The sequence below is a fragment of the Lynx canadensis genome, chromosome F1, assembly GCF_007474595.2.
Source record: "Lynx canadensis isolate LIC74 chromosome F1, mLynCan4.pri.v2, whole genome shotgun sequence".
Taxonomy (NCBI): domain Eukaryota; kingdom Metazoa; phylum Chordata; class Mammalia; order Carnivora; family Felidae; genus Lynx; species Lynx canadensis.
Genome location: NC_044319.2, coordinates 10,044,807 through 10,064,058, shown reverse-complemented (window position 1 = coordinate 10,064,058; position 19,252 = coordinate 10,044,807). Strand labels below are relative to the sequence as shown.

The 19,252-nt window shown below is 39.3% G+C and overlaps 1 protein-coding gene across 4 annotated transcripts in view; it reads right to left on the bottom strand.

Annotated features, from left to right (window-relative positions):
* The window catches only part of POU2F1 (POU class 2 homeobox 1), a 185,231-nt gene that overhangs the window by 71,881 nt on the left and 94,098 nt on the right, over positions 1-19,252 (bottom strand). For 3 of the 4 annotated variants that reach the window (XM_030301799.1, XM_030301796.1, XM_030301798.2), the window contains exon 2: positions 5,501-5,566. In XM_030301799.1, the coding sequence (XP_030157659.1) occupies positions 5,501-5,566 (66 nt within the window). Of the gene's footprint in view, positions 1-5,500; positions 5,567-8,788; positions 9,241-19,252 lie in introns of those variants that run through there. The other variant, XM_030301797.1, reaches the window with a different exon arrangement.

The following is a 19,252-nucleotide window of genomic DNA, read 5'->3' as shown; positions in this document are numbered from 1 at the left end:
TAAATTAACGGTTCTGAATTAAGTTCCCTTATGTGTAAAACAGGCATACTACTTACCTGATAGGAATATCTTAACAACTGTGATGTAAAGCATACCTAATAAAGCAACGAGCCATGCATACCTAGTAACATTTCAACACATTTTAACTGCTGACGTTATTTTTACTACCATCCTTGCTTTTCTCTTAAATACCCACTTGAACTACTTTAACGATAAATGAAAAGGATGAAGCAATTTGAATTTGAATTATTCTTCATTTTCCTTTTTCCTGCCACCTCGATGTTCTGTCATTCTTCAATCCTATCTTCTCCCCAGTTGCAGGAAAAGGGACACATCTCTTTCCAGTTTCAAAGTGTATCCTCCACTCTGTACTTGTGAGCCTAGCTCTTCCCCCTACCTTAGTTCCATCAACTGTTTTTCTGTCTTCAGCCTCTTTCTCTCTTGTGGTTCCTTCCAGCTGGCCCATACACCTACTCAAATTTCCTCAATTGGAGGAACAGTACTGGAAGTCCTAGCCTGAGGAATTAGGCAAGAAAAAGAAATAAAAGGCATCCAAATTGGACACAAAGAAGTAAAACTGTCACTGTCTGGGGATGACACGATTCTACATCTAGAAAACCCTAAAGACTCCTCCAAAAACTGTTAGAACTAATAACTGGATTCAGTAAAGTAGCAGAATACAAAAACCAATATATAAAAATCTGTTTTGTCTTTATAACTGACAACAAACTATCAGAAAGAGAAATTAAGAAAACAATCCTATTTATAACTGCGTCAAAAAGAATAAAATACCTAGAAGTAAATTTAACCAAGGAGATGAAAGACCTATGCGCTGAAAACCACAAGACGGTGATGAAAGACGCTGAAGAGGACACAAAGAGATGGAAAGATCTTCTGTGCTTATGAATTGGAAGAATAGTGTTAAAATGCCAATATTACTCAAACCAATCTACAGATTCCATGCAATCCCTATCAAAATCCCAATGATATTTTTCACAGAAATTGTTTCTGTGAATAATCCTAAAATGTGTATAGAACCACAAAAGAGCCTGAATAGCCAAAGCAATCTTGAGAAAGGCTACAGCTAGAGGCATCACACTGCCTGACTATAAACTATATTACAAACCTATAATCATCAAACCAGTATGGTATTGGCGTAAAAACAGACACAGAGATTAATACTGTTGATCTGTACTACTGCATAGAGAGTCCAGAAATAAACCCAGGCACATACAGTCAATTTATGACAAAATATAGAAAGGACTTGTGCAACTCAATAAAGAAAAAAAATCAATCTGATAAAAACGGGCAATTTTCCCAAAGAAGACATACGGATGGCCAACAGGTACATGAAAAGATACTCAGCATCACTCATCATCAGGGAAATGCAAATCAAAACCACAATGAGATACCCCCCATACCTGTCAGAATGGCTATTATCAAAAAGACAAGAAATAACAAGTACTCGTGAGGATGTACAGAAAAGGGAACCTTAATGCACTGCTGGTGGGAATGTAAATTGGTACAGCCACTATGGAAAACAGCATGGAGGATCCTCAAAAGACTAAAATGGAACTACCAGCAATTCCCCTTCTGGGTATTTATCGGAAAACACAAAACAAAACAAAAACAGTAATTAGAAAAGATATGCACGCTCATGTTCACTGTAGCACTATTCACAGTAGCTAAGATATGGAAACAACCAGTGTCCATCCGTGGATGAATGGATAAAGAAAGTGTGGTTATATTCACACAATGGAATACTCTTCAGCCATAACAAAGAATGAAGTCCTGCCATTTGTGTTAACACGAATGGATGTGGAGGGTATTATGCTAAGTGAAGTAAGTCAGAGAATGACAAATATTGTATGATTTCACTTATAGGTGGAATCTAAAAAGGAAAACAAACAAAACAAACCTCATAGATGCAGAGAACAGACTGGTGGTTGCTAAAGGGGAGGGTGACTGGGTGGTGGGTGAACAGGGAGAAGAGGGTCAAGAGGTACAAACTTCCGGTCAGAAAATAGTAAGTCATGGGGATGTAATTACAGCACAACGACTATATTCAACAATACTGTATTGCATATTATGCAACTTTACATGGTGACAGGGGAAATTAGACTTATGTGGTCATCATTTCACAGTGTATACAAATATTGAATCCTATTGTACACCTGAAACTAATGTAACGTTATATGTCAATTAGACCTCAATTAAAAAAAATAGTCATGATTCATGATTTCGAGCCCTGCAATGGGCTCTGTGCTCACAGCTCAGAGCCAGGAGCCTGCTTGGAATCCTGTGTCTCACTCTCTCTCTGCCCCTCCCCCACTCACGTTCTTTCAAAAATAAACATTAAAAAGAAAAAAGTATTCCAAATCCAAGAAAATGTGAGACTTTAGTTTTATTATAATTTATTATAATGCTAATTTAGCTATTATTATACTTTCAGTGGTTTTTTTCCACTGAAAACTTTAATTATCCAGTTAGCAAAAACTAAAAATGCATACACCCTTTACAATGAAACAATCTGCAGGTTTGTTTGCTTTAAAAAAAATTTTTTTTAACGTTTATTTATTTTTGAGACAGAGACAGAGCATGAGCAGGTGAGGAGCAGAGAGAGAGGGAGACACAGAATCTGAAGCAGGCTCTAGGCTCTGAGCCGTCAGCACAGAGCCCGACGCGGGGCTCGAACTCACGGACTGCGAGATCATGACCTGAGCCAAAGTCGGACGCTTAACCAACTGAGCCACCCAGGCACCCCTGTTTGTTTTGCTTTTAAATAAAATTCAATTTGTAAGCATGTAATTGTCTGAATAAATTATAATTCCGTATCTAATATAGTGAACATGGTAATTTAATAGGCAAACTGGAACTCAAATACATTTTTATATTCCTGAGCTAACAAACTGACATCAGTAGGAGATACTAAGAATGTAGTGATAGGCCCTTAACATTTCAGAAATTGACATTCGGGGTTTTAGTTATCTTTAAGGGCATGTAAAAGTCCTTAACATGGAAGTAATTTGCAATTTTACAAAGGCAACAATGCTGAGTTTTAGAGACATTAAAAACTAAAACTCTATACTGATACTACTCAGTTCTAGGAGTCTACCCACCATGCATTGCAAATATACAAGGCAGGAAATTCATGAGACTGTTTTAGCAATTGCTACAGCTAGAATTTATCTTATATATAGCTCTGAAAATAGTTTTAATCCTGAATATATACAAAGAAATGCTTAAAATTTCTGTTTTATTTTATTGCAATTCATGGGAGAAACCAAATACAGGGTGTAAATCCTCATCCTGCCTTTATTTCCTGACTGATTTTGTGCTTCAATTTCCTATTCCCTAAATTACAGTGTTGTCATTAAGAACTCAAATTGAAATCAGGTAATAAGTCCAGTGCTTAAGATTTTTAAAAACATGTCATCAGGGGATTATTAAATGTTGGTGCTCAATAAATGGTAGCTACTGAAACGTCTATTATTAGTGGTGGTTTCGCAAGGAATCTGACGTAGAGACCTTTTCAGTGTTCTCCAATCATTCTGAGTCTGTTTCTCTTCGTTGAGAAATACATGCTTCTTTGGAGCTGTTCTTTGCTTTTTTTTGAGACAGAGAGAGAGCATGAGTGGAGGAGGGACAGAGGGAGAGAGAGAGAGAGAGGGAGAGAGGGAGAGGGGGAGAGGGGGGGGGAGAGAGAGAGAGAGAGAGAGAGAGAGAGAGAGAGAGAAAGAGAGAGAGAAAGAGAGCGAGATAGAGAGAGAGACACTCGTAAACAGGCTCCATGCTCAGCGTAGAGCCCGACGTGGGGCTCGATCTCACGACCCTGGAATCATGACCTGAGCCGAAATCAAGAGTCAGATGCTTAACCCAATGTGTCACCCAGGCGCTCTTGAAGCTGTTCTTTAGAGTGCCTTGCACACTCTCTCCTAATGTCCTAAGGGATCGACTGCCTTGTTTCTATGCAGACAAGTCCCACACTTAAACTAAATGGAGAAAGCACTCGCAGATGGACCCGTGCTACACAATAATGCAAGACAGGGCCCAGAGGACAGAGGAACAGCAAAAATGAGACTGGCCGACAATCCAGACAGAATGGTGTACCTCCTCGGGAGGTACTAGAGCAGTCCACGTGGCTAGCCTCAGAGTATTTTGAATGACGTGTTCAATATAACAGGAAGTCCCATGGCTCAGTTTCACATAAAGAGACAGGTATCCTTTAGAGATTAGAAGACTAACAAGTATCTCCAGGTATAGAACAATTTACAATGAAAGATATGTAGGCAGGAACGACATACTGGTTCAACTCATCTACTTCAAATTAAACGATGGTGGGGCCAGCAGGGGTGGGAAACAAAGACAGTTTCTAGGAGGGACTCACATTCTCACTATCTCCCATAGTAGGTCGTTTTTTAAATGGTGGTCAAAGAGGCAACCCTCTCTGCAAGTGAAAACCTAGTTTACCTTAGAAACTATTACTTTCTGTGTATTCCTGCCCACAATTCCCTTCTTTACATGGCTGAGTATTTCAATTTTTGCCTTTACCAGAAACTGGGGAAGTCCCTGTGCGATCATCTCTGGCAGATGATAAAAACACACGGGTCAACGTCGTTTCAGCAATGTGATAAATTAAAGAGTTTGGGCTGTGGAGACATTCTATATGGATTTACCGCACAGTATAAATTTTTTAAAATGACCAAATAAAAGAACGTATTAGAAACAGGTATGTGTTTTTAACTATCTATCTACTGACACTAGCATAACTTCAATATAATTTATACTGAATGGGGGTGGGTGGGTAAGATTTACTGTTTTGATTAACACCTGTAGCAAGAGCAACTTTTTACTGAATGGTTACTGTGTAGCTGGCTCTGTGCTTAATCCATTTCCTTTACTACTCACAATGACCTATGAAATATATTGTCCCCACTAAATAAAGTTAGGAAACTGCCTTAAAGTCCAAAGCTAATGAGTGACAGGGGGTGCCTGGGTGGCTCAGTTGGTTGAGCGTCTGACTCCGGCTCAGGTCATGATCTTGCAGTTGACGAGTCTGAGCCCCATGTCGGGCTCTGTGCTGACAGCTCAGAGCCTGGCCCCTGCTTCAGATTCTGTGTCTCCCTCTCTCTCTGCCCCTCCCCTGTTCACACCCTGTCTCTCCCTCTCTCAAAAATAAACAAGCATTAAAAAAATTTTCAAAGCTAGTAAGTGACAAATCCCTAATTCATACCCAGAACCACCTGACCCTAAAGGACTATTCTCTCAACTACTTTATAGTTCCTCTGATAAACAGCAACAAAAACATGAAGCAATCTGAAGAAATTAAATAGTCTTAAACAAATACAATACCAGCTCCTGCAAGCACTAAATGATCTTTGACAACTCAATACTCAAATTGGTTTTTATTTGCCAAATAGGAGTCACAGTTAAGTGGGAAGTTTCTTCTGGTAACGCTATTAGATCTAGTTAAAAGGTGGGTGTGGGGAGGGTCTCTTACCTGTGTTGCCATCTCCACTCTCCATAGACGGTTTACTGGTTTCTGACGGATTATTCATTCTTGAGTCTGCAATGAATCAGAGGTGAATGAGTTTTTTTAAAAATTGGGGATGTGGTTAGGGAGGCAAAAGTGTGGCAAAGGAAGGGTTTAAGAATACTGACTGATGTTACAGTCCTACAGTTCAAAGACAGGCAGTGTCATCACTAAAACATTGGAAATTATCGTGAAAGTTTATCTGAGAGAAATTCTGGACTTCCCTTAACCCTGATGCAATCCACAAATAAACTGTCTTTCTAAAGAATTTTAACATTCTTCTAACAAAGACAACAGACATCTAACCTGAAAAAAGTTATAATAGAATTTGACATGTAAAAGAAGTAAATATAATACGAAGCATAAAATACGTTAAAGAAACAAAGCTGGGGCAAAGTGCCTTACAAAGTAAAACACGTTATTCTCAAAATTTTCTTTTTCCATAAGCAAAGGTATTTGTTAACCAAACCAAAACAATCTGTTGGTAATCTTCATAACAGGCTGGCAGTAACTCAACCTAGCAGAATAAAAGGAAAGGGTGTCTAAGAAAAATATCTCCGTATTTACTCCCCGTCCAGACAAACTAACCATGTGTTAAAGTAAGAATATGTCAAATTCATACCTCAATCATAAACCACTACAAGAAGCTGTACCACAAGGCATAACAGATATATCTAACGATTTCAAAATTGAATCACAACCACACCCCTCTAAAAATTATACTACCTATCTGATATCACATATGAACCTGCTGACATGGGTTTATTTCCCTAAGGGTTATCTCTTTAATGAAGGTTTTCACAGTAGAAAGTTTTCAGCAAGCAATATTAGGTATCCCAGAACAGCTGCAAGACACAAGAACAAGCCTGCTTTTCTCCCGCCTTTTCAATAGAGTAAAAACTAAATATACATTTAATATATACCTTATTCTATTTCTACTGTAAACCCAAACTTTGCATATTTGTAATCAACTGAGTTTACTATCCAGCAAGTTCCCCCTTTTCCCCTACTGGGCTAAGAATCACTTAACTCTAATTATTAGTGAGAATAAATAAATGATGTGATATTTGATTTTTTTTTTTTTACTGAAAAGTACATTTTGTCATCCATTTCAATGTTTAACTAGGAAATCAAACAATCATCACAAGTCCCAACCATGCTGTCCACAGTTGCTTTATCCAAATGCGTTAAGTGACGAGAAAGAATCGAGAGTCCTCCTGCCATAAATTTCATCTCCAGCCTGGAAGCCGTGTAACAGTTTTTCTAGTAAGTTTTTAAAACAGATGCTGGTCTTATGGTTTTAGGCAGTTCTAGCACATCTTTGGTTTTTCCCTCTGATGTGTGAAGGATTCAAATTCATATTCTGTGGTCATAAATGAGACTAGTTCTACAATTTCCTCACCCCTACTGTCCAGAAAAATTTAAATGTCACCAAAGGCATACTAGGGTTTGAAAGGAACAGGTGTACAACTTAGTGAAAATCAGCTTTCTGAATGACTTCAACAAAATCTTATGAAAGTCAGCAAAGATCACAACAAATGTTAACAAACCAAAATGCTTCCTTTAGAATGTATGTTAAAAAAAAAGTGGAAAAATATGAACCAGTTAACATTCAGAAGAGGGTAACAATGTTTCCACGTATCTTTGTACAAAGAAGTAGGCATAATTCTTAACAAGTCAGGAACCTGTCCCTGTGCAATTCATACCCTAATTTCCACGTGTCTAAATTAAAGATTATGTCACAGGTATTCTGTGTGAATCTTCGAAGCATCTTCTATTGAATTGTAAAGAGCTTCAAAGACATTTAACAAAACCACTTCACACATACACATACACATACAAATAAAATTCTGACTTAGCTGTACAACAATGTGAAGACTGTTCAAATGACAGTTACTGTTAATTACAAATAACAGAGGTACAATTTCTAATTCTAAAATAGAATGCTAAAAATATTTCAAAAAGGTATTTTCCTTTCCTTCCTTGAGTTCCCAATTTAGCAGATTTTGTAAAAGAGTAAATACAAGTTCTTTTCTTGATATCTGAAGTTTTTTTTTCTCTCTGGGCACACTGAGCTGTGCATGAGCCTAATAACAGTTTACAAACTGCTCTGCGATTGGACTGAATTCTTGACATCGGTTTTTTGTTTTAATTGTGGTTTTTATTGTGCTTTACAAATATTACTACTGCCTGGAGTTTGGGCCATTCCTTCTGCCTGAAAGTGTAAACATTGACAGAACTATCATTTAATTTTATCCTTAGCAACTGTGAAGGAGATGGGCAGGGGGTGGGGGTGGGGCTCAGTTTTTTAAGTGAGAAAAATGACATAGAGGAAAAAAAAATCACTTGCAAAGATTTTAAACTGTGAGTTATCAAAGTCCTGGAGTTCATGTCATCTGACTCTCCAGGTGACCAGAGTGACCCGAAGAGGTTTCAACAACTGTGTGCACACAGACAAAACTCAACACAAAATAGGGCCACCGTGAGCCACAGCGTGTCTCAAAACCAAAGTGCCTCAATCTATTTTAAATCTCGGTTACCAAAGACAGTTTATATAATCAAGCCGCACATCCCCCTCCCTAAAAGGCTTGCTGTTCTATAGAGAAAACTTTAAAATAGGCTTTCCAGCACTTAACATTGTTTTCTGAAGAAGAGAAGTTGAGTTTTTAAAACATAAGGAAAGGCTGGTATTTGCCAAAATTTGAAAAGTTGACAGTTTCTCGAATCTGGAAACTGATCAACAGTCCCACTGCAGCAACCACCGCAATTACCCTCTGCATCAGTATTTATGGGAGCCATTCTGCACTACGGCTCCACCTCATTTTTCACTATGCACTTTGGTTTTTCCAGAAGACATTCGCCCTTAGGTTGTAAAACATTTTTTATTAATATGTACATATTATTTAGGCATACTTTATACCTTGTTTCCGAGTTAGAGTGTTTTTAGAACTACGTGAAATGCTCCCAACAGATATTTCCAAAAAGCAAAAATGTCCTCCGTTCAAGACGAATTCCAAATCCACATTATTTACAGAAAATGTCCTCTGAACCAGGAGAGCTAGTGGTAGGGAGGGACCTACTGCAAATTCAAGTATGCTCCTGCCCTGCAAATGCTTTCCTCCTCCTCTGCTCAATCCACCTCTCCCCCTCCCCCCCGAGGTGGTTGCATATGCGATTAAGCATTTATGCATAGTCAACCCCACACGCGCTATTTCCATATTAAAGCTTATAAGAAAGAACTGTGCTGGTACCCACCTAGAACATAGTCACTGCAGTCCAGCATTGCTGTGAAATCTTCTAGAGGTTCAGACAGTCCAAAGCAAGGAAGAAACAGGTAGCAGTTTGGGGTGGGTGAAAGAAGGTACTACTATTTCTAACAAATCTACACTATGTTCTTCAGAGAGCAAGGGTGGGAGGTGGAAAGTGGATTAGGGGGAGAAGGAAAATACAACTTCAGTTACACCATAGCAATCTTCAACTGAATAAGGAAACTTCAGTTGCTCAGAGGAGTTTTAGTCTCTCCTACCAGCTAGGACTGACATTGTCAAGGCAACTGAAGCATGAAAAGTTCCCCTTTTTGTAATAAAATAGAAACAAAGATTGCAGCTGGCAGTTTCCATAATGAAGCTTAATCAGTATGCGTGTGATTAGGGCCTTATGCAAATCTCTCCTCGTTAGCACAGCAGCCAGCACTTTGAAGTCCACGAACAATTCATTTACAGAACACACTGAAAGCACTCCCTGCATAATTTAAATCACTGCATAAATATTTATCAGCCCATTTGCATATTAATTGGCAGTGCATGAAGGGAAAAATTATCTCCTGAGTGCCAGCATAATAATTAGGAGGATAAAATGAGATTTCTTCCAATGGCCTGGCTCCTCGGACCTAACTTGAGATAGTACCGGGGGAGAAGGGAGAGACAAGAGACAGAGTTCTGTTAAAATGGCACTGAAATGACACGTACAAATTAGAAACAACTCTACAGACTTAAGCACCTTTAATCTTATTCCTGCTGGCAACAATGACTTCAGTAATAAGAGGATTTGCAAAAAGCTTTCTACACAATCCAAATAATCCCAAGGAAACAATTAGCAAGGTAGAAGCAGAACATAGGGCTGTCACGATGGTGCTAGCCCACTGATAGGGAATTTTCCAAATATTAACATACGCTGTCTGGGGAAAGTCCTGCTTTAAAACAAGGCAATAATATAAATCCAGAAGCAGTGCAAGAGCTGTAAAATTATTTTCAAGAGTATGGAAATTCACTACCTATAAATCTCTTCAAACTATCAAATTCACAGACTAGATTAGCCAAATGCCGCCCGTTGTGCGGTGTCCTTCCTCCATCAAAATCAATCTAAAGTAGAAGATGGTTTGTTATTTACAGTATCAATCATCAAAAAAATAGGTCATATAAATTATGAAATTAATTAGTATTTAAGTAAATTTCACCAAATGTATATGAATATATACACTTATTCTCTTTGTTGAAGAATGTATCTATTCAATTTAAAGTGAATTTACAAGGCAAACATCAGCCCCAAGCTTTTGAGGCATTACAATATGACATTCCACTGTAATCACCATAGACAACTCAGCAGAAGGTTTATAAAAAAAATCCCATGAAGTAGGTATTACTACCCTCTTTGGGGGGGGGGGGGAGAAAAAGGAGAAAAAGGAAACTGAGGCACAGAGGGCTAAAGCACTTTACACTAATTTACACTATTTACACTAATAATTTGGAGTCAGACTTTAAAACCGGATTTCGCTGACACCAAAATCTGAGATCTTGGCTGTTATTACACGTTGTGGCCAAGTTATACCTTCATGGAGGTGGTAGGCATGGGGGGGGGGGGGCTTGAATAAGGCAGCAAATTAAAATGGCTTGTTTTCAATGTAGTGAGGAAACTAATAATTGGTGGCAAAGATTTTGTGTTTAAAAGTCAAGTATGTCCCGATACACAGAAGAGTGCACTACAACTGAGGAGAGTTCTCCAGGGTATTATCCCATTAATAACTGTTTTTATTTAGAACTAGTCTTCAAGCATGCCAAGTGTCTGTTTTTTAAAAATCTGTATGTCCCTTTTTCCACCATTCAGGTTGAAATTAAACTCAACCCGCATATGTGGAAATGCAAGACGAGACTTCTATTAGGGACCTTTAAAAGGATTTCTTTGAAAGTCAATAAATTAGCTAGGACCAGAACCAAAAACTTTCTTAACTTTTAGATATGCACTCTGTTTCTATTGCCAGTTTTTCTGTTTCACAGAATCACAAAATCCACATGAGGAAAGAGTTTAGGGGAGAAATTTAACACTGCCATTCAGTACCAGTGAGATTAAGCTCGTTCCCTTTTTGAACCCTAATTTTCTCACCTGTAAAATGATAGTGTCTTTTTCACGAGGTTGCTGTGCGGATGAACGTGCTTGTGCCTCTTAGACTAGATCATGGACTGGAGCACGAGGTAGCTGTGCCACTGGGGTGGGGGGGGGACATCGCAACACAGGATAAACATGCTACATCTTTCAAGAGCACCAATTTCATTCGATGACAATTCGCAACACTTTGTAGTAAAACAATCAAGAATACATTATACAAGAAAATATGAAATTCAAATGAGTTGTGAATGCATTGGGCTCTATACAAGTTCTACTTGGTGAGAAAATATTAGAAGCAATGATGAATGTGATTGGAATATAGTAGACAGCAGTATATCTTTCTTTCTCTCCTCTTCCGCCTTCATAAAATTTTACATTTACTGCCTGTACTTACTATAGAAGATCTCTTCAGGTCACCATCTACTTTTCATGCTGTATGAGGTTAACACCTCTAAACTACCTTTCTTATACTAATTTGGCCTTTCATAAATCAGCTAAGCAGGACTTGGAGCTACAGCCAATCACTTCCAACTAAGAAGTGTTCCCTGGAAGGTACCCTTGCAGGGGCAGGACGCTGGTAGTGCACGAACCAAGCACCAACCCCCTCAAGCCAAGAGAGTCCCACAGGGTCTCTGTGTAGCAGGGGGCATAAGGCTCACCAACTCACATGGGCTGCTACCCAGAGAGGGACCCCTTTCCCCTCTACTGCAAAGGTCACCGTCTTCACTCCAGGAACAGGAAGGGGGGGGGGGGGCAAAAGAAGGCTGCACTGAGATGCAGCTACCCAGAGTGACACGAAGCCTCGCCCATGCAGTGGACTTTGTTACAATGGGAAGGACAAGAAAACTCCTACTTGCCACTCTTGATATAGGTACTCCGCACCTTCTAAAAGGCAGGTTTAAATACTAGAAGGTTGTCCAGGCCTCTACAGATGGAGTGGGGGAGGGTGGCCACCATCTATCTCTCCCCTGCACTCCCCCAGTCATGGCACAGTTAGATCCAAAAGAAGACAGCTTTTCCCCCAAAGCTCAAATGGTCACTTTATTTGGTCCTCTGTCCGAAATATCAAATTAAAACTAAAAAGAATACCCTTTAAAAAAAAAAGAAAAGAATTTCTGGGAAGTCGGTGGGGCTGTCAGTCATTCACACTTCAGCATAAATTAATCCAATTCAATTGCTTTCCTTTAACACCTCACTTAGTTGATTAGTGTGGTAATAATTGTTCCCACTGGAAAGAGTCCAATCAATACTCGTGTAAGAGAAATGCTGGTTAGCCTACCTGGCCTCAGGGGACAGGGGTGGGCACACAGGGTTCACAAAGGTAGAAAAGAATAGAAAACATCAGTATGTGGAAGTATAAAAAGGAGCTGAAAGGGCAAAGTTAAGATTCACACTGTTTCAAAATTATGCTTAAAACTGAGACTTTATTTTTCATTCTCTTCTCATTTTAGTAATTTCTGCACTCTTCGTGGGGCTCAAACTCATGATCCCAAGATCAAGAGTCCCATGCTCCTCCAACTGAGCCAGCCAGACACCCTGGAGCCCTTTCTTTAAAAAGGAGAAGAAATGCTCTTCCAGGACCCAGAGGTCATGGCTAACACTATCTGTATTAGAGTAATCTTTTACTCATGATCTCACGGGCTAGTCTAGGTCTCATTAGAAAGGCAACTGAGGACAATGACAACTCAATTACAAACTAGCTTTTTAAAACACATCCTTTGTGTATGAGTGAACTGAGGTATAGGCCTGTACCCTACCTACCAAAATCATCAAGTTCCAACCTGGTGACATTCCGGAGGAGCAGCTACTTGTACAGGTTGTCCTCGACACCTGTATACCTAGTCCAATGCGGGAGGGAATGTCCAACTCAGCAACCGTTCCCTCGCACCTCGTGTCTGCCTCTCCGGGGGATTTTTCATTTCCTAGCTGCACTGCTTTCACTCCTAGGCAATCTCAGTTGCACACCAACAGCCTTTTTCGTCTTCACCTCTTTCCAAAATCCACCGCTACTTTAGTCGCCTTACTAGCTTGTTTACAGAAAGCAAGGACACTGCTTCAGCAGATGCTCGGTAGTAAAAATACTTCAGTATCTCAAGAATGATAAATTGTTACCTTATCAAAAAAAACTCATCCCCAAACCCATCACCCACAGACAGCCTAAAATAATTTACTAATGCCCAAATACAAAAGAACACTGAGGATCTGAAAATTTCTTCGATCCAGAATCAAGTGATGGGTATGAGCACTGCCACTATTCTTATGTGCTGTATATCACAGTATATGTGAATGGTGCCCCCTAAGGTTGCAATATGGAGATTTTAGTGCTTAAGAAAAAAAAGATTTAAGAAAACGGCATGTCTGCTATTTCCTAAAACTCTAGATGGACAAACACCGAGACAGAACTCATTTGATCAATTTGGCAAGTAAGCACTGCTAAACAACAAGAGATCTGAAGGATAATCTTAGTTCCTAAAAACCAAACTGAGGCCTAGAGAACGACTCTTAGGTCACACCAGTAAGTGGCAAAGAAAGCAGGGGGGAGAAAGACATAACAAGGAGGCATGAGAGGAAAAGAAGTAAAATAAAATATGCTGAAACTCATACCCATGATACAGAGATTTGTAGTTGGTTAATTAAAAGGATCAACTTAAAATAAATATCATGAAACCATTATATACATACCTTAAACATTTCATGCTACCAGAAAGTACTTAAATACGTATTCATTTACCAATCTTTTGATGGTGGACCAAAGCCTGATGCTTTAAAATCAGAATCCACTAATTTGGGTTTTCTCTTCTTTTTGGGTAAATCATGTCCTTAATACTTGCTCTAGTATTTCCAGTTTCAATTTCTTACGCTTTGTTTTTCAAGCTTTGCACATTTTACATAAATATTAAGAATATAAAAAACTCAAGAAAAATTTCACAAGACAATGCTCCTTCCCAGATGTAACGCAATCTGATAGGCTTTTTTTTTTTTTTTAACTGCTGATTTCAACCTACAACATTGACTTCATGACCCATAGATTGAAGAGCTTCCTTAAACGTAAGGCGGGAACGTAAAAGAAACACCAAGCACTCTGAGTACAGAATCTTTTTCTTTTTTAAAAAAGAACAATTCATCCCTAATATTTTACAGCTCTTTTTTTCACATCCAATTTAGCAGTATTTTTTAGTAATTGCCCTTTATCTAATCTTTTCAAAACATTCGGCTGAAGTTTTCACAGAAACATCATCTCTTCCTGTTCTTCTCCTTAGTTTACATAATAATGATTCAAACCGTGTAACTAAAATAAGAAACACGACCAGCCCGAACAGGCTTGGGAGCACAAGCGCGCAACGATCCTGATGACCACGCCACTCGACTGGAGCAGCGGATAAGCAGACATACCGAAGGGCATTCGGCATGCTGCAGGGCATCAGACAGTGTGTTTCAAGCAGGGATCCTCAAGGCATCAGTTCATCTAATGAGTCATTTAAGTGCTGGCTTGTTAAGAAAGCTACCACACTAGAGAGCAGCTAGTATTAAGTGGCTGGTGCTTCTGCGCTCTTCCTTAACCCCTGCCAACATACATCGCCACGGTCATCATCGCGGCTCACCTAGTGCTCCATTTAACACCCTGGCATCCTTTAGGGAACATACCGTCACAGAATTCAATCCCGAATTTCTTGGTTGTAAAGCTTTATCGTCACGTTGCTCTAATAAAGGTGTGCCGTCATACTCAATGTGTCTGTCTAGGGGCGCCTGGGCGGCTCAGTCGGTTAAGCGTCCGACTTCGGCTCAGGTCACGATCTCGCAGTCTGTGAGCTCGAGCCCCGCGTCGAGCTCTGTGCTGACGGCTCAGAGCCTGGAGCCTGCTTCCGATTCTGTGTCTCCCTCTCTCTCTGACCCTCCCCTGCTCATGCTCTCTGTCTCAAAAATAAATAAAAACATTAAAAAAAAAACTTAATGTGTCTGTCTAGTCTATCTTATCATCCTGTTTCTTTTCTTCTATAACTGTCTTTTCTTTGTTCTAGTTTCAACAGTTTTGCAAAGTTACTGATTTCACGCATGAGCACATTCAACAAATATTTACAAGGTGCTGCCAGGCACTGGGATAGGAACTGGGGATACAATGCTGAGCCACAGAATGCTTACAATTGAATGGAAAGAAATATGAAGCGATCATCCAAAAACATAATCACCAAGTATGGAAATTCCATGGAATAAAAAGAACAGGTGGCTATGCAGCTTTAATACAAGCCTATAATTTGTCTTGACATCTTTGGCTAATATTAGAGCTCTCCTACTTTAACAACCGCAATGTAACTTTTTCTCTGATTCCATTTCTTAAATCCATGAGATACAGGCTTTGTTTTGCTCAAAATCACATGCTGCTTTATTATTCCCATCTGTCCTCTGAACCATTATGTCTCATTTATGGTATTGGTAATTTCGTCCTCTCTTTTTATGTCTCTCTCACTCTCAGGTTTCATAAATTTATGTGAAAACACAAGGGTAACAAGTATCCCAGAGTCTATGTGAGACATACAATTTAAAGACCCATTCTCCCACTGAACTAAAATGTTCTTCTAACTAAATAGATGTTATTAGTATGTTTTATTTATTTATTTTATTTTTTTAATGTTTATTTTTGAGACAGAGAGAGACAGAGCATTAACAGGGGAGGGTCAGAGAGAGAGGGAGACACAGAATCTGAAACAGGCTCCGGGCTCCGAGCTTCAGCACAGAGCCCGACACGGGGCTCGAACTCACGGACCGCGAGATCATGGCCTGAGCCGAAGTCGGACGCCCAACCGACTGAGCCACCCAGGTGCCCCTAGTATGTTTTAATAATATCAACATTTACTGACTTTCAATCTGTCTAAAATATCTCTCATCCCTGTATCAACTCTTGAGAAGTCTACCTATCCTCTAAAGACAGGTTCAAAAACTGACCTCAGATCTTCCATTCCCGTCAAGGAACTATTTGTTCTCTGAAATCCTATAGCAATGATAATCTCTCTCTTTTGTTCTTAACTGTGTTTACGTCTTACAATATGCTATCAAATCCAGGCAAATGACACTGACATAAAAGTCAGTGTATGTATAGTTCAATGACATGTATAGTTCTATGTCATTTTACTATCATATGTGTAGGTGGGTCACATAACCACCGCTGCAATCAAAACACAGAACTATTTCATCACAAAGAACTCCTTCCTGCTACCCCAGTTATAGGCATATCCATTCCTCTCCCTGGGGCTATTCTGAATCCTTGACAACCACTAATCTGTCATCTAACTTCATAATTTGGTCATTCTGAGAATACTGTACAAATGGAATCGTACACTATATGACCATTTGAGGGTAGCATGTTTTACTCAACATAATAACCTTGCAAGATTACTTGGTTGTTTCCAGTTTGGAGTTATTACTAAAAAGGTGCTATAAACACTCATATTTGGGATGTACATTGAATCACAAGCTTCACACTGGGAGAAAATACTTGCAAAGGACATGCCTGGTAAATGACTCTCATCTATAATATGTAAAGCATAGTTGTGTATATATTTTTATGTGGACAAATTCTTATTTATTTCTCTGGGATAAATGCATAGAAGTGATATTGCTGGGGGCACCTGGCTGGCTCAGTTGGAAGAACATGGGACTGTTGATCTTGGGGTTGGGAGTTTGAGCCCCATGTTGAGTGTAGAGATTATTAAAAAATAAATAAATAAGTAAAAACTTTAAAAAAAGTGATATTGCTGGGTCACATGCTAAGTGCATATTTAGTTTTTAAAGAAATTTTGAAATATTTTCCAAAATGGCTATGCCATTTTAGATTCCCACAACGTATGAGGGATCTAGTTTCTTCAAATCTACACCAGCACTTGATATTGTCACTACCTTTCATTTTAGCTGTTCTAACAGGTGTGTAGTGACATCTCAGGATGGTCTTAATCTGCATTTCCCAAATGGCTACTAATAACAAAACATCTTTTCATATGCTCAATTAACCATGTGTATATCCTCCTCAGTGACATGTCTATTCCATTCTTTTGGACTTTTCTAGAACTCCACAAAAATCTCCCTTTTCTAATGAACTGCTTGGATTCTTAGGATTGAGTTTCAGTGTGTGTGTGTGTGTGTGTGTGTGTGTGTGTTTTGAGGACACTTGACACACATTACATTGGTTTCAGGTATATAACACAGTGATTCAACAGCTTCCATGTTATGCTATGCTCCCAAGTGTAGCTACCATCTGTCACCATTCAACGCTACTACGATACCATTGACAATATTCGCTATGCTGTGTCTTTGATTCCTGTGACTTGCTTACTCCCTAACTGGAAGCCTGTTTCTCTCGCTCCCCTTTACCCCTCTGCCTATCCTCCCGCTCCCTCCGCTCTGGCAACCATCAGTTTATTCTCTGTATTTATAGGTCTGGGTCTGCTTTTTGTTTATTGGTTTGTTTCGTGTTTTAGATTGCACGTATAAGTGAAATCATACAATATTTGTCTTTCTCTAACTTATTTCATTTAGCATAAGACCTTCTTGGTCCGTCCATGTTTTCACTAGTGGCAGGATCTCACCCCTTTTTAAGGCTGAGTAATATTTCATGGTGCGTATATCCACCACGTCTTCTTAATCCATTATCAACGGACCTTTGGGCTGCTTCCATATCTTGGCTATTGTAAATAATGCTGCAATAAACATAGGGGTGCATATATCTTCTTGAATTAGCGTTTTTGTTTTCTCTGGGTAAATACACAGTAATGGAATTACTGAATCATGGTAATCATGTTTTTAATTTTTCAGGAACCTCCAAACTGATTGCTGTAGTGGCTGCATCGATTTACATTCCCACCAAGAGTGCACAAGGGTTCCTTTTTCTCCGTAGGGTTGAGTTTTGAGAGTTCTCTACGTACCATAGATAATAGTCCTTCATCAGATATGTGCTTTGCAAATATTTTCTCCCACTGGGAACTTGCCTTTTCATCCTCTTTTTTTTTTTTTAATGTTTTTTTTATTTTGAGAGAGAGAGAGAGAGAGAGAGAAAAGAGAGTGGGGTAGGGGCAGAGAGAAGGAGAGAGAGAAGCCCAAGCAGTTTCCTCATTCAGCACGGAGCCTGTGGGGCTCGAACTCACAAACTGTGAGATCATGACCTGAGATGAAATCAAGAGTTGGACACTTAATGGACTGAGCCAGGTGCCTCCCTCTTAAAAAAAAAAAAAAAAAAAAAGTTTATTTACTCATCCCACTCATGCACACGAGCGACAAAGGGGCAGAGAGAGAATCACCTTTTCATCCTCTTAAAGAAGTTTCAGCACCCAGCAAAACTTTAATTTTGATAAAATCTAATTTACCAATTTTCTTCTTTTGTAGGCTGTGTTTCTGGTGTTACTGTTTTTTAAAAGATTTTATTTTTAAGTCATCTCTACACCCAACATGGCTCAAACTTAAAACCGCAAGAAAAAGAGTTGCATGCTCTACTGGCTGAGCCAGGCTGGCACCCCTCTGGTGTCACGTTTAAGAACTGCTCACCAAGTGTTGGGGCACCTGGGTGGCTCCGTCGGCTAAGCTTCCGACTCTTGATTTTGGCTCAGGTCATGATCTCATGGTTCGTGGGTTCGAGCCCCATGTCAGGCTCTGCGCTGACAGTGTGGAGCCTGCTTGTGCGTCTCTCTCTCTGCCCCTTCCCAGGCCATCCCCCTCCCTCTCTTTCTCTCTCTCAAAAGAAATAAACATTAAAAAAAATTTTTTTTAAAGAACTATTCATCAAGTCCTATGTCCTAAAGGTTTTCTATGTTTTTCACTAGTGTGAGGATTAAATGTTTTTCTTTTTTAATCACTTGTCCAAAACATTATCCTTCCTCTGTTTGCTCCAATTGCTTTTGTACCTTAGTCACAAATTAGTTGGCTACACCTGTGCAGGCCTATTTTTGGGTTTTATATTCCATTTCAAAGACTAATATGTTAATTTCTCAACCAATATCCTCAGGCTTGATTCCTGCAACTATACAACATGTCTAGAAAATGATTTTTTTTTCCTCTTCTTTTTCAGAATTTTGCTAGCTATTCTAATTCCTTGCATTCCCACATTAATTTTAGAATAATCTTGTCTGTTAAAAAAAATCACAGGGGGAATCTGAGAGGAATTACATTTAAACCTGTATATCAATCTGGGGAGAAGTGATCTCTCCTATATTGAGCCTTCTAACCCATGAATGCAGTAGATCTCTCCATTTCTCTGTGTCGTCCTCTATTTCTCCCACCAGCATTTTGTAGTTTTTGGTATACACAAGTCCTGGATATGTTGTGTTGGATTTAAAACTACATAAGTCATTTCTT